General features: G+C 40.4%; 2 protein-coding genes across 9 annotated transcripts in view; one reads left to right on the plus strand and one right to left on the minus strand.

Moving 5' to 3' along the window:
- MIER1 (MIER1 transcriptional regulator) overlaps positions 1-6426 on the minus strand; it is a 56836-nt gene extending 50410 nt beyond the window's left edge. Inside the window, exons 1-4 of one of the 8 annotated variants that reach the window (XM_081223872.1) lie at positions 6270-6426; positions 5037-5137; positions 2821-2888; positions 2201-2330 (exon numbers count right to left, since the gene is read on the minus strand). In XM_081223872.1, the coding sequence (XP_081079998.1) occupies positions 2201-2330; positions 2821-2888; positions 5037-5137; positions 6270-6336 (366 nt within the window). In that variant the 5' untranslated portion in view covers positions 6337-6426. The other 7 variants (XM_081223873.1, XM_081223874.1, XM_081223868.1 and 4 more) reach the window with 7 other exon arrangements.
- A 108-nt stretch (positions 6427-6534) lies between these two features.
- The window catches only part of DNAI4 (dynein axonemal intermediate chain 4), a gene marked incomplete at its 5' end in the record, with an annotated part of 130478 nt that continues 120417 nt past the window's right edge, over positions 6535-16595 (plus strand). The window contains 3 exon segments of the mRNA XM_081223865.1: positions 6535-6616; positions 6619-6703; positions 13489-13672. Coding sequence (XP_081079991.1) covers positions 6535-6616; positions 6619-6703; positions 13489-13672 — 351 coding nt within the window.

The following is a 16595-nucleotide window of genomic DNA, read 5'->3' on the forward strand; positions in this document are numbered from 1 at the left end:
ACGGGGGAAAAAAATCTTCCCTAAGGGGGAAAAAAACTGGAAGAGAAAGAAGACAAGAATAGACAGCCTAGATTTGCAAGGGGGGTAAATGCCTGGAAAGTGATGGAGGGTAAGAAAGGGAGAAAGCAACTCTTGTGAAACGTAAAGAGAGTAAAAGAGGTTCTCCGGTGGGGGGGGAAGGGGGAATGTTTGAAGAAATGGGGAGACTCCCCCAACCTAGAGGGATGGATTGCGAAAGACCAGGTTTATTTCTCCACGCTCATCTGGTCACCATCAAGAAAATTACAGAGTTAATCAAAGGCCGTTTTCCCCAACACAGGCAGAATGTCAGTAGCAAACCGACGGGGGTGACGCGGAAGGGCGCAACAGCATCTCGGCTAGGGAAGGAAGAAACTTCGCAAGAAGAGGAAGCAGCAGCTCCTCTGTTGGCCCCTAGCACCGGCCGGCGAAGTTGCGCCACAGGCGCCCCAGCCCCGCGGGCGCCCCCTCCCCCTCGCCCCTCTCCGTACGCACGGCTACGCAGCCCTTGACCCTTCAAAGTGCCCCCGAAGTCCAACTACGCCTCCGCTTCCTCCTGCCCCCGGACCCATCCCAACTAAGTTCCACGGAAAGCTCCCGCCCAGAGCGCGGCCTGTTCCGGACAACAGGTGGGCAGTGGCGCCAGCAGGGCTGGGCCTCCCCTAGCCAGGCCCACTCCACTCCTCCCCGGCCCGGACCTGGGGGCGCCCGGCTCCGGGACGGGGAGGGGGAGCTCACTCCCTTACCTCCGCCATATTTGCCGTACTGACGGGTCACATCTCCGCGGCGGCCGCAGCTGGGTCACGGCCAGAACCCGGATGTAAGACTCGGCAACGGGACTCCAGCCGCCACCGCCACCGTCTCCGCCGCTCCCGCCGCCGCTGCCTCGGCGGGAACGCGCAGGAGCCGCCCGAGCGCGCCCACCACACCCCACTCCGCCCCCTCGCGGCGCCCGGGCTGAGCTGGACTGGAGGGAAACGGCCAGAGCGCGCGCGCGGCCCCGAGGCAGCCCTCCCCCGGAGGAGCGCGGAGGAGGCGGAGCCAAGGTGGGTGTGGGGGGAGGCGGGCATCTTAGTGCCGGGCGCCTGCCCTAGCGGATCCGCGACTCCAGCCCGGGAGAAGGCTCTAGGGACCAGAGAGCTCGAGGAAACTAGCCAAACTAGCCGCGTCTTGCATTCATATCTCAGGGTAAAAGATACGATACATTTCACATGTAGGCCTTTTTTGAAGTGCATTTGTTAGAAGACGGATGTTGCTGTGATGCAACAGCTCCAACTAGTGCGCTTTGAAAAACGTTATCCCTTGACAGATATTTCTCTCGGTTCTTTCCCTACAGGAATTGTAAAATCCCATGCACCAAAATCTTAGAGGTCACAGCAGAGATTAAGAAAAGGGATTGTGCTAGGTAGACTGCCATCCTCATATATCATTTGCTTTTCCGCACACACCTTCTGCAATGCCAGTAGCAACATAATTGTGCAACGGCTGAATTCTGCACAACTAGAGAAAATTTTTAAATGTGAAATATTGAAAAGCTGCTCTTTAATAGATATAATCTCCGACTCGACTGCATAGATGGAGAACTTGCTTATGTGCAACGCCTGAAATGCCTGCAATTTAAAAGTTTATCTTAATGTATTGGCCTAGAACTGCCAAGTGGCTTTGGTGACAATTCTGATGACTGCCAGAGCCAATGATTGCAAAATAACAAACATGTTTCACCTCCATTACTAAGGCAGATACTGGGTAATGCAAACGTGATATTAAAATGTGCACTAACACATTCTACCAAACCAGAAGTCAGAAAGTCTTATAAGGACCCGTTTTCCCCCAAATGTTCAAGGGTTCTTCTTATTGCAATTTCAAAAATGACTACCAAAATCAACAAGTTATATATGAAACTCATTCATTCCCTCCAAATAATGTGATGCCAGCACTACAATATATTGCATAAATGTGCACGTATACAGTTTTTCTTTAAACTGATACTTAACTTACAAGGAATATGGGGAAGCCTGTTTTAAGTTATTTGTATTCCCTTAAAATTCTAGACTCTATTAAGTAGCTTCTTATTTCCAAAGATTCAACATTAACTTGAAATTCTTATGTCCAATAATAATTTGTGCATGAATATTTTGTGCATTTATAGGTATATGAAGTAGCTGCTAAGTAAGGACATTACCTGGTAATATGACAGGAAAAGAGTCCACAGACAGTCTGTAAACCAATTAAACATAAACATCTGATGCACATTTTCTACTGAAAGAAAAGCAAGGGAAAGAAGAGAAAGGAAAACTTTAAGGTTCCCAAATCTACAAACAATTTTTACCATTAACTGTACTGTACAGTATTTTCATTTTATTTTTTTAGAATACTTATATAAAAGTGTTTTGCAGGATTCCTTGAGGAAATAAATATTTTAGCATAGGTATACAGTTTCTAAGAGTTACCCTGTTGAATTACCTTAGTCCTTTGGACTCGAAATAGAAATGACTTTTGTATAAGCCAGTTCATATTCAAACACTTTTCACTTTGAGATGCTTGATGGAAACAGCTGTGAAGGCAAAGAACAATGTATGTGCACAGACCTGAGGTGGGTAAAGATTAGAAAAATATGGGGCCTAGAGGTAGAAACTCAGGCTTTATAAAACCACTGGTTGAAGGAGAATTATCCATTTAAATACTAAAGCTAATATATGAAATTCAGCTGGTTATCAAAAGGAAAATTAAAAAGTATTGTCAAAATGCAAGGTACAGGAATAACTTGCTTAAGCCTGTTAAATCTTTGATTCTTCAGTTAATTCATCAACAAGAATCCCAGTTGTGATAAAGAGCTGGGGATCACGGTCCCTTAAGCTACTGAATAAATAAGCTACTGAATAAATTCTGAAATTGTCAGGAATATCGAGGTCTGGGAAGTATTTGAATAGATATCCATCTTACTGATAAATGACTTTTAGGTTTATTAATATTGTGTTATCAATTTTACTATTTTTATGTGGCATTATCATTTAGGGGAAAGATTCCCTCTACATTTTTCTCCTTCCTTTTTTTGTAAATGTGGGTTACGTGATTTTTTTTTTTAGGTTCAGATATTTTAAAGGTAAAAAGAAACAGCTCCAATATTGTAAGTCACTGGTAACATTATTATTGAATTCAGTATAGTTTTACTCCCCATTTTATTCTAGTGCTATACTTCAAAAATTTTAAGGAGCCATCTTAAGGAAAGCAAATTCTCAAAATGCTTGCTTACCTCTTCAGTATCAAATATGTAAAAATTAACTATTCATTGGCCATAGAGTCTTAATGTTGGATGGAATCTTAGAGGTCCTTAGTCAATTTCTACACTGTCTAGGTAGGAATCCCTCATTCTGTATCCCCACTACCAGGCTTTTCTGCCTAAGCTTAAACACCTCCAATGACTCTCTGTCTCATGAAAAGGCTGCTCTTTTCAAAAAAACCTCTGATGTTTGGAACATTCTTCTTTTTAACAAACCAGAATCTACCTCCTTGTTATTTCCACCCATTACCCTGAGTTCTTCAGCACTTTGGATTAATTCAACAGATGTCTTCTTTGTATTCAAATACAAACACTCAATATTTATACTTGGGTCAACAAAAAATAAATCTTTAAAGCCTATTGATACCAGAGGAGCTGAAAACGGGACATTGCAGAGTTGAAAGCATGAGAAAATTCACCGTTGCCTATGAGCTGTTTAAAATGATTATGGTTTATAATCTTTATTTTGTGATATCCAAAACGGTAGCTGTTAGAATTGTGTAGTAAAACGTTTACAGTTAAGCTAAAAGGTGTGGTTAATTCCAATTATATGTGAGGTTTGTGGCTAATGTCCCAAAACAAAAAAATCACTATACAAAGCCTGAATAAATGCCTCTTTAGCTCCCATTCCCCACCTAAAGGCTTCCTTATTTTCAGGCAAACTAACATTAACTTTTACCACATAAGCTACTCAAAACGGCTGTTATATTGGGAAATTATTTTTAAGCAATTTACTGCATACTCCATTAAAAAGTTTTAAACAATTTTATAGAGGCTGCAATACACAAACATACATACATACACATTCTCACACACACACACACACACACACACGAACCCCTCGAAGTTATTTTGCTATTAACAAAAGCATTTTAAGGTCTCAATTTTTCTTCAGCCAGTACCCCAAACTAACCAATAAGTAAACCTGGCAATTTACACATACCTAAGAAATATAACCTTTTATTCAGGACCAATACCTGATTCAAATATAATGTATACAATATAAACATGTTATGCACTTCAAAAAGGTACCTCTCAAAATGTACCAAGAAAACAGTTCAGACTCTGGGGCTGTTTGAATGAAATAGATTAAAACAGCACATTCAAAACCCTAAAACCAAATTCTGTATCTAACAATTTTCAGAGTCCATGAGTCCCTTTTGAGATTACCGTGTTAACTATTTCCTTAAATTTTTATTTAAAAGTGACAGCCTACACATGATGTGCAGGTGAAAATTTATGGATAACTATACTAATTTGGTTGAAGATAGCTAAATGTCAAAAAACTTCACTTATTTTTTAAATGTGCATTTTAGATAAATTGAGTTTTACCTTTACTCTAGTAGGCAAAATGTAGGTTAAAAAGCAGTAATGCATTAATTTGGAAGCCCCACATCTATGACAATCAGCATCATCTTTTTGTTAGTTTGATTTTTATTATTAACGCCACCCCAAAACACCTATATAGCCTTTTGGTTCTTCAAAGAACAGTTCTGGTTTTTCTTTTCATAATTTTTACATAAAGAGTTTTATCCAGTGGCTCCATTTTATCAGATTATCACAAACCGATGTTTTGATAGTTTTTATATTGTTGACATGTTATTTTTATCTCACCCAAACTCTGGAAATTATTGGCCCATCAGCAGTTCTCCAACACTGGAAGAGTAATATAACATTTATATTACTTGAGGGAGTTTGGACTTTCCCTCCCTTAATCTCCAAGTGTGCCCCTGCCTACCAGCATCACATCCGTCTTGTCTGCATTGAACCTCAACCAGTTGGTTCTTAACCACGTCCGAAACTCAGCCAGGCACTGGGAGAATCGAGCCACCACACCATCTGGATCAAAGGAAAGAGAGCCTCAGTAGTAACGAGACTAGAGACGATGATACTACAAGTTCACCATTCGCCCTGTCTCTAATTTTTAAAAAGACGGCCAGGAATTAGGACAGGAATCCCATGACAATTTTAGAAAAACATTAATGAGTCTTGAGTCATGCAATCTGTAACTGATGATAAAGGAATAAAAGCGATCCAATAAATAGGTCGCCTCATTCCACCCATGATTGAAGTAAGGTTCACTCAAGTCCGGGTCATCTCGTCTAAGCGGCCTCAGTAGACGGGCCAATCTTGGAACTGCGTAAGCTCTTCTGCAAAATTAAGAGTTTTAGCGTTGGAAGAAGCTTTAGGTATAACTGGGGCCCCAGAGAAGTAGTGACTCGCCCAAGGTCACACAGCAAACGAGGACTAGAGATGGTCTCCAGGCCAGAGATCTTTCCACCAAAAGCTGAAAGAACAAGGCCATTCAAAGGCTAGGGAGACATCTGCCCCCAGGGATCCTCCCAAGGGCTGGGAAGACTTCATTCCCTCACAACAATACCTTCTTCGAGCCTCTCTTCCCTCCCTCACTCCCTCCGAAAAGGGCCGGTTTGCCCAGGACCCTGCTCACCACAGGGGGCTGCAGTGGGAGCAGGAGCCTTCCCGGGCTGAGACAGAACCCGGAGATACTGCGGGAAAGAGGCGGAGCCACAGCGGGGCGGTCAGCTTGACCCCACCCCGACCGCGTTCCGGGGCCGACTGCAGAAAGGCGGAAGCGGACAAGGCGAAGCGAACTCACTCCGCAACGGACTCCCAGCGCGCCGCGGACGCCGGGGAAGACTGGCGACGCCGGGGAAGACTGGCGCCGCCGCCGCCGCCGCCGCCGCCGCCACCGCCAAAGCAAAAGACCAGTCTGGGAAGGGGTTGGATGGCGATGGGGAGCTGCGCATGCGCCTTGGGTGGCCGGCGCCACTCCGGGAGGGGAAGCGCGCCCGGCGCGCTCTCTCAGCCCCTCCCCGGAAGTTAAGGGTTTTCCGGCGGTACTCTGCAGTGGGGGAGGGGAAGGAGAGAAAGGGGACCGAGGACACCTCGAGAGCCCATCCACCCAAACAGGGCTAGGAGAGGAGAGATGGTTTATGGAGGCTGCACTTACAGCCGCTGCCGCTGCTGCCGCCGCCACCTCCGCTGCTGCCGCCACCGCCTGAAGAAGCCCCATCCATCCGCCTGCAGCCCGGGAGACTCAGAGCCTGGGAGGGGCCTAGGGCCCGGGCCGCCCGCCTCCTTCTTCTAGTCGTCGTCCGGGGCTTGCTCTTGCTCCACCAACCCTCTGCCCTCCCCTCCGCCTCCGCCCTCCTCCTCGGCCTCCAGCCGCCAGCCAACCGCGCGGCCGCTTGTTGAGCCAAGGCTCCACTGTCTCCATGACGCCCGGCAAACATTCCCGTGCCTTAGCCGGAGCCGCTGACGCCGGGGGTTGGGGTACAGGGGCTCCAGAAGCAGCCAGGGAAGGGGGTGGTCGACAACTCCCCACCCAGTCGCCACCATGCCCATCTCTCCGGTAAACAGCCGCAAGCAGCCGAACGTCGGGGTGTAAGTTCCGGCGCTAAAACTTTAGTCCAATTCCCCTGGGTCCCGGAGGGAGCCCTTTTAGATCTTAGCTCTTACTGCATCTGTGTTCAGTCGGCAACTCTCGAACCTCCGAGGCGGCAGTGTCTCCTTCGTTGGCCTAGGACAGCCTTTTCCAAACCTCTACTGCTGTGCTTGGTCTCCGAGAAAAAACTTAGTTTGTTAAGAACCACCCTTCCTCCTAGCACTCCTGTTTTTTTCTGTTTGTTTGTTTGTTTTTCCGGTCTGCAGTCTCCAGCTTGTTGCCTCCAAGCTGTGCCCAGATGTTCAATCCTCTCAGCTTCTGTGAGCCACCAGACCGAACATTACTATGCTCTGTAGTTGAGGTTTTTTCCTGCCTTCTCCTCATACCATCCTGCCTTAAAACTCATTCCAGCTTACAACTTTCTCTGTTGTTCTGCAGCAGTTGGACGAGGGGCTGGAGAAAAGCATACAGCTCTACAGATGTCTCGCTTACAACTTCAAATGGTGCCTTAGTCCAGCAATTACACTGAAGTTTCCTAATTCATTCACTCTCCCGCACTTCCAGACCACTTTTGTTCTCTCTTCTCAAACCTTCAGCATCTCTTCTATCCAGTCTCTTCCAGATCAGCTAATCTTTCTTTAGCAGAACTTGTTGAAAAGGTCTTGGGAGAGAACCTTCTGCTCTTTCCTGCATATAGTACTCAGGTTTTTGTCCATACTATCACTCCACAAAAAATGGCTTTTGTGGAGGTAAGCAATAACTGTCCAGTCAAATACAGTGGCCATTTCTCAGTTTGTTTCTTAACTCACCCATCAGCAGCTTTGATCTAGTTTACCACTTCTTGAGTGTTGAATCACTTCATTTGGTTTCTGGGACACCACTCCTCCCTAATTCTCCTCTTGGTTTATGCCTACTCCTTTTCAAAATACTTTGCTGGCATCTCTTTTCATTGGCTCCCTAAGGCTGGGCCCCCAGCAATTTTTTCTCTTTTGAATTAGTCTACACTCAGTTTCCGGCAATTAGGCAATTACCCTTTAGGTTTTCCTACCACTTGTTGGCTCTAGTGGCAGTTTCTGCGCCCAGTAAGTTGTGATTCTGTTATTCCTGCATCTCAGTCTTTCAGTGTGAGGGTTTGCCTGTAACCTCAATTCTCTGGTGGACCTAAGAAGACCCATTGATTTTCAGTTTGCTCAGCCTTTTTCTTGTGAGTACAGGATTGATGTCTTTCATGGCCTTTACATGTCAGACCAGAAACCAGAAGTATCTGTGTTTACTCTTTAACACTTGCAGTCTGTTGTCTCCATTTCTATACGAAAATTACTCAAAGGTCAATAATGAGTAACCTAAAGGTTTCAATAGTCACCAAATTCAATGGGCTTTCTTCTTACCTCTCTGCAGCATTTGACAATATCAATCTTCCCCTCCTTAATCCTGAACTAACCCTGAACTGGTTCACTTACTACTGGCGAAGATGCCTTTTTTCTGGTTTTACTTTCTTTCTACCTCCAGTTTCTCTCCTTGGCCCTATTACCTTCTCTTTGTATCTTTAGGTTTTCATTTTGGGACTCAGTTCATTTATTGTCATCTCCATGAAAGATTCTCAACTCTGTATCTCCAGTTCTCACTTTTGTTCCCTGAAATTCACTTTCCTCTTGATTTTCAACTGCTACCAAACAGCTCCACCAGGATATCACTCATAATATCTAAACTTGAACATGTCTACAATTTAACTTCTTATTGTGCTTTGGAAATAATGACTAATTTAATCATCACCTTAACTCTTTGAGGCAGATACTATTATTAACCTTAATTTACATATGAGGAAAGAAACAGATTTAAGAAACTTGCTCAAGAACACATAGTCTGTGAGTTATTGGATGAGTTTGGGCATTTAAATTGACCTCTTTGAGTTTTAAGTTCCTCACTTGTAAAACATGGCAATTAAATATCTCATAAGTTATAAGAATTGAATTAGGGTGGTGATCGTTTTGTAATATATGGAAATATTGAATCACAATATTGTGTACCTGGAACTGTAGGTCAGTTATACTTCCATTTTAAAAAAATGAAATAAATAAATAAATGAATTAAATTACAAATATAGTGGAAGTACTTTGAAGTTTAGATTTTAAGTGGCATTGTTATTATCAATTACTAAGTCCTGTTAGTTCTGTTTCTGTGGTTTAAGGGTACTTGGGGTATGTTTTAATCAGGTATGGTAAGAAACATAGACACAGAAATAACTATCATGAAGGAATAAGTTTTTTGTGTTTTTTTTTTAATACTCATAGACCCCTAGAATCAGGAGACATGGGCATGCCGTACCACATAGCGGGGCCACGTGAGGAAGCACCAGGGCTGAGCAGGAGGTAAAACTAGCAAGGGGAAAACATAGGCAAGAAGCTTTATTGTGGTTCCCATGGGGAGAAATGGATAAAGCGGAATAAACAGGTGTAGGAATAGCTTGTTTGAATAATTTCAAAAGGCTCTGGGCATAGGGACTATCCCTAGTTGTCTGGTTCCTGTCGCAACAGTGATTAGGGCAAGTGGATAGTGACCCAGAGAGTGAGATCTCTTTCAGAGCCTGATGAAGGAGATGGTTGAGGGTATGGACTCTGGATTGGTTGGTTTGCGTATAAAAGGTTTGCTTGTAGGCAAGTCCCTTACTATGTGTAAGAATTGACTAGCCCTGGGAGGGGCAGTCCATCCAGAGTTAGCAAGTTTCTAGATGTCAAAACATCAAAATACAGAAAATAAAAAGATATGCTTAATACATGCTGTATTTAGCATTTGTTTTATTTCTACATTTGCCACCCCAGGTTAAGCCTTGATTACTTCTCATCTGGCCTATTTCCATAGCATCTTAACTAATGGTCTTCTTGCTTCTAGTGTGTTCTGAATATAGCTAAATTTTTCTGAAGCATAGTTTTGAGCAGTTAACTCTTATGCTCAAAATCTTTCAAAGGCACTCTCATGCTTGTGTAGTAAATTTCATACTTAGCCTGGCCATTTTATTTTTTCAAAGCTTAACTTTGTTTTCCTTCATGCATCTAATTGAATCATTTAAGATACCCTGTATATACCACATGCTTTCCTACTGTTATCGTTCACAATGATATTTGCTCAGGGTGCATTTCCTGTCCTGTCCTCATCCCTCCTCACCTTCATGTGCATCAGACACAAGCACACATATACATTCGTGCCCCGTGTACTTCTTTTGAATTTGACCTACATTCAAGCCTAACTCAAATGCCATCTTCATGATTTCTCTGCTCACTTCTCTTACCCAAGGTAATCTTTACCACAACTTTCATTTCATCTTACATGTAAGTCTTGAGGCAAATACAATTTTGTACTTGCATTGTAATCATATATATGTTTTATCTCTTATTAGACGGTCAGCTCCTTAGGGCCCATATCTGATTCATATTGTATCTGCCAACATGTAGCCTTATGTACAGTAAGTGTTTTATGAATAACAGTTGGATAAATGAAAGTAATTGATTGGGTTTAGATTGAAATTTTTACCTTCATCTCATTAAGAAGTGGCTAATACAGACACCTTTCCTTAAGCCACTCCTTCTTTCCTCTTGTGGTTATTTTTTTCATAGTGAGATTTATGTATGTGTAGCATGCTTTTAATGTAATTAGTCTCTTTTCATAGAAGTGGTCATCAGGTGTTCATGGTGTTCATTCTACAGGTACCAACTGAATGCCTTATATTTTCCAGCTACTGCCCTAGATACTGAAGACATAGGAGTGAACAAAACAGATTAGGTCCCTGCTTCAGAAAACTGAGGAATGTACAGCTACATAACCTCTTGTGTCATGACTGTTTTTCAGGCAAAACTTTCAAAGTGAATATCTCCTGAAAGTCATCCTATTTATTGCCCACTAATTTGGCTCTATTGAAAGCATCTGTTTTTTTAACATAGCTAGATGTGCACCATAAATTTCTAACATAATTGGCTACAGGTACTTAGTTCAATTTTTTTTTAAAAGTCTGTACTTTCTGGATCTAATTTCCCACTCTGTCAGGCAGAGTACTAAGAGTTGGGGCTATCATAGTAGACATGATAAACATGGTTCCTTCCCATGAAACTTATAGTCTGAAGATTTGGGAGAGTTTATTGATGATTCTCGTAAGATCACAGTAACTACCTAATTGGTAAATGCAACATCATTTGCTAATTCATTTCTATTTGGTCCCTATAGGGAATAAAAGAGATAGAGCTGGTTTATGAGTAAATGTGATATGATTTCATTATGCATCTATTTAGTTTGAGATGTCTAGTAGACATTTAGCTGGAGCTACCCAGTAGGCTGGTAAACATTTGAGTATGAAGTTTGAGAGAATGTTTTGAATTGGATGTAATGACTTGGGAATTCATTCAACAATTTTTTATTAAGCAGCTACTGTGTATTGGGTACTATGGTAGGCATTAGGGATACAGCAGGGAACAAAATAACACAAAGTCCCTAGTCTTGTGGAACTTAGATTCTCAGGGTTGGAGGGTTGGGTGGGGAACATCTAATTCATAAGATAAGTAAGTAACAGATATGTTAGTAAGAAGTACTGAGGAGAAAAATAAAGCAAGAGGATATGAAGTATTTGAGGGGTATTTGTATTTAACAAGGACAAGGTCAAATGTATGACCATGGGAATAAGTAGCTGATATAGTAAAGAGGAAGAATAGAATGGACAGACTGTATTTTGTAGGGATTGTAGGGCAAAGCTCAAGGGAGAAAGAAAATAAGAGTTGAAGGTAATGGTAAAAGAGTGATTCAGTTGATGAATTGTGGATACTGGATTAAATAGTGAAAGAAGAGAAACCTAAAAGGTACTGATTAATTGGTAGAAAATGGAAGGGTCAGGTAATTAGAGGTCCCAAGGAGGGTGAAGAATAGGAGACAGTTATGTTACAGAAACCAATTTGAGAACTCAAGTTTAAGAAGAAGGGGGAATGGTCAACTGACGTCAGATGCTACAAAGGTAAGTACTGGAAAGAGTCCTTTGGATCTGACAATTTGAAGGACAAGACTAGGTGATTTTAATGAAAGTAGTCTCTGCAGTAGGAGAGGAGAGGGTGGAATTAGATTGTAGTGAATTATGGAGCACAAGAGGAGTAAGGACGTAGACAGGATGATTGACTAATATTTTAAAAAGTAAAGGAGAGATACAGTAATAGATAGTGGAAGACTAGTAATAGATAGGTAAAGGAAGGATTTTTAAGTTGAAGAGATGACTGGAGTGCAATTATATGCTGAAGGGAAAAAGATTGGAACCAAGTTATAGAAGACCAAGAATTATTGACAGAAGAGTCCCTGAGATGGGAATTCCCTGGCACTCCAGTGGTTAGGGCTTGGTGCTTTCACTGCTGAGGGCCTGGGTTCGATCCTTGGTTGGGGAACTAAGAGCCCACAAGCTACACAGCATGGCCAAAAAAAAACTTTTTTAAAAAAGGAAAAGAATCCCTGAGAAAAGTAGTAACAGGTTTCAGAGCACAGGTAGAAAGGTTAACCTTAGATAAGAAGAGCAACTTTTGAACTGAAAGAGGAGGAAAGAAATAAGGATGGATTAGATGAGTTTGTGGGATATGAAAGAAGAATATAATGAAGGTAGAGAAATTTAAGGAATTCTTACCTCATTGATTAATTTGGTTTTCTTGGAAATGTTGGAGTTAAAGTCATTTAGAGACTGAAGGAGGGAGGATAGGGTATGATACTTTAAAAGAATGTAAATTTGAAATAGTATGAATGGAATTCATTTAGTCATTTATTTAAAAAATACTAATAGTGCCCACAATATACTGGGTAGGGTACTGTCCTGTGTGCTAGCGATATAGCAATGAACAAGACAAAGTTCTTGTCCTAAAGATGCTTACATTCTAGTAGAGGAGTAGACAACAAAGTGTCAAGTAGTACTATATGCCATGAAGAAAAATAAAATACGAAAATTAGATTGTTGTCATTTTAAAGTATTTTATTCTTATCTGATCTTTTATGAGTAGGAAAGTAAAAGTATTGTTTAAAATGTTTTCTTTGGAAACAATGCCTTTTTATAATGTAAGGGGTGATCATTCTTGTTTTATAGAAGTCTGCAGTACAATCACAGTACTAGAATGAAAGAATGATTAGGTTTTTGTCTTAAGGAATTTAGAGAATTGATCCAAAAGTGAAATCATATTTTTTCTCCTGGATACAAATATTTTGATTATAATTTCTCTTACTAAAAATTATTATGTAATCATTCAGGCAGGAACATGATATTCTTTCCCAGGTTTTATTACTCATTCTTCAATCTGCCTACATAACTGCACTCTACACTCATTTGTACTTACTATGTGTCAGGCATTTCCTAACCACAATATAGAAATTAATACATTTAATCCTCATAATAACCAACGAATTAGGTATTATTTTTATCCCCATCTTACAGATAAGGAAACTGAGACCCAGAGAAATAAGTGTAGTCTTCTGATCTGACTGCCTGGGTTCAAATTTCAACTCTAGTAAGAATGTTTCCCTCTAAGCCTCTGTGACTTTATATAAAATAATGTTATAGCAACCTCTTAGAATTATTGTGAGGAAAAAGTGACACAGTGCTTGTAAACATTCTAGAACTATGCTTACACATAATGAGCTCTCAAGTGGCTACTATTTTTTTCTTGTTTATATGTTTAGATTGTTTCCATGTTTCTAAATGAAAGTCTACTTTTTTATCATTTGCTAACTTTTCTTCAATCCTGGATCCTCAGTGTTATGTTTTCTTTTCCTGATATAGAAACTCTGGCGCACAGCCGAAGATGTCTGTTAGCTTTACTGGCACAGCAAAAGGAGCGCAAATGAAAGGAGGATATACTAGTGCAAACCAAAGCAGAATGTCTGTATCAAAAACCATGGTGATTCTACCTGACCCAAAAACAGTAGAAAAAATGAATGTTTCCTCCACAAAGACAGCCACGCGGGTAATATTCTTTAGAATTCTGAGTTTTTTTTGAAAATGACACTGGGAAGAACTTGATTGAGTTGTTAAAGGTAGAAAGTATGCTGCTTTGAAACAGTAACTTCTAATACAGGCATATCTCAGAGATATTGCAGGTTCAGTTCTAGACCACTCGAATAAAACAAATATCACAATAAAGGGGGTCACTTGAGTTTTTTTGGCTTCCCAGTGCATATAAAAATTATTACATTATACTGTAGTCTCTTAATTGTACAATAGCATTATGTTTAAAAATTCCAATGTACGTGACTTAATTAAAAAAACTTTATTGCCAAAAAGTGCTAACCATTCTCTGAGCCTTCAGCAAGTCATAGTAACATCAAAGATCACTGGTCACAGATTACCATAACAAATATAATAATAATGAAAAAGTTTGAAATATTGCGAGAATTACAAAAATGTGACACAGAGACTCAAAGTGAGCAAATGCTGTTGGAAAAATGGTGTCAATAGACTTGCTGGATGCCGAGTTGTCACAAGCCTTCAATTTGTAAAAAATACAATATCTGTGAAGTGCAATAAATTGAAGCACAGTAAAATGAGGTATGCCTGTATTGATATATTGATTTAGTTAGAATCTTTGCCATATAACATATCTTACAGCATAATATTAGCAGTTGGCTCCTATAATTCATTATTGGTAGTAAGAACATTAGAGTGGAATGAAGAAAGTCTACTCATGACCTTAAGAACTATTTAGTCAGCTCAGGCTGCTGTAATAAAGTACCATATACTGGGTGGCTTATAAACAAATTTATTTCTTATAGTTCTGGAGTCTGGAAGTCCAAGAGTAGGGTGACAAATGGTCAGGTACTGGTGAGGACCCTCTTCCAGGTTGCAGACTACCAACTTTTACTGTATCCTCACAAGCGGGAAAGAGATTTAACTAGCTCCCTAGCCTCTTTTTGTAAAAACAGTAATCTCATTCATGAGGGCTCTACCTTCATGATCTAATTACCTCTCAAAAGTTCCACCTTCCAATACCATCTCACACTGGGATTAGTATTCCAGCATATGAATCTGGGGGGTACACAAACATTCAGTCCATAAGAATTATATACATATTACGTACACATTATATGCATTACGTATATGTTTTACATATATATTACATAGTATTAACAGCACTATGTAAAAGGTATAATGCATCATGACCAAGTGGGGATAATATATGCAAGGTTGTTCCAGTATTCAAAAGTCAGTACTTTCCCCCTTATTAGTAGACTGAAAAAAAATTCATGTGGTTATCACAACAGATAAAGAAAAAGCATTTGAAAAATTCAGTATCCAGTGATTATAAAAATTAAAAATAAAATCTTTCAACTAACTTGAAAGAGAAAAGATTTCCTCAGGAGCGTTCTGTAAAACCTACAGTTAACATCATACTCAGTGATGAAAGGCTGAATGCTTTTCCCCTAAGATCAGGAACAAGACATGGATGCTCACTTTCATCACTTCTATTCGGCATAGTAGTGGGTTTCCTAGCCAGAGGACTTAGGCAAGAAGAAGAAATACAAGTCATCCAAACTAGAAAGGAAGAAGTAAAATTATCTCAGTTCACAGATGACATAATCTTATATGTACAAAACCCTAAAGATTCCACATTAAAAAAATTGTTAGAACTAATAAACAAATTCAGCAAGTTTGCAGGATAGAAAATTGACACACAAAAATCAATTGCTTCTATACAATAGCAATGAATAATTTAAGAAGAAATCAAGAAAAATAGTTTTGTTTGCAATAGCATCAAAAAGAATGAAATACTTAGAAATAAACTTAACTAAGGAGTTGAAAGATATATATACTGATAACTATAAAGATTGCTGAAAGAAATGAAAGAAGACAATAATAAATAGGACAACATCCTTTGTTCATAGACTTAATATTGTTAAGATGTCAATACTATGCAAAGCAATCTACAGATTCAATGCAATCCCTATCAAAATCCCAGTGACATTTTTTGCAGAAATAAAAAAAACCCATCCTAAAATTCATATGGACTATCAAGGGAGCCCAAATAGCCAAAACAATCTTGAAAAAGAACAAAGTTGGAGGTCTCACACGTCCTGATTTAAAAACTTTTTACATAGCTTCAGTAATCAACACAGTGTAGTACTGGCATAAAGACAGACATATAGGGACTTCTCTGGTGGTGCAGTGGTTAAGAATCTGCCTGCCAATTCAGGGGACACAGGTTTGATCCCTGCTCTGGGAAGATCCCACATGCCGTGGAGCAATTAAGCCCATACACCACAACTACTGAGCCTGCACTCTAGAGCCTGCGAGCCACACTACTGAAGCTTGTGTGCCTAGAACCACAACAAGAGAAGCCACCGCAATGAGAAGCCCACGCACCACAACGAAGAGTAGCCCCCGCTCAACACAACTAGAGAAAGCCCACGCACAGCAATGAAGACCCACCACAGCTGAAAAAGAAAGAAAGAAAAGACAGACATATAGGTCAATGAAATAATATAGAGCCCAGAAATAAACCCTCACAATAAGGATATCAAGACCATGCAATGGTGTCTTTTCAACAAAGGTGTTAAGAGAACTGGATATCTACATGCAAAAGAATGAAGTAGGACTCTTACCTTACACCATTTACAAAAATAACTCAAAATGTATCAAAAACCTAAAGGTAAGATCTAAAACTATAAAACTCTTAGAAGAAAATAAAAGGGAAAAACTTTTTGACATTGGATTTCGCAATGATTTCTTAGATATGATATCAAAAGCATATATAGCAAAAGAGAAAATAGATATATTGGACTACATCAAGCATTAGAAACTTCTGTGCATCAAGGGACACAACAACAGAGTGAAAGGCAGCCCATGGGATGAGGAAAATTATCAGAAAGTCATATATCTGATAACAAGTTAAT

The sequence above is a fragment of the Mesoplodon bidens genome, assembly GCF_964165515.1.
Source record: "Mesoplodon bidens genome assembly, chromosome: 2".
Lineage (NCBI taxonomy): Eukaryota > Metazoa > Chordata > Mammalia > Artiodactyla > Ziphiidae > Mesoplodon > Mesoplodon bidens.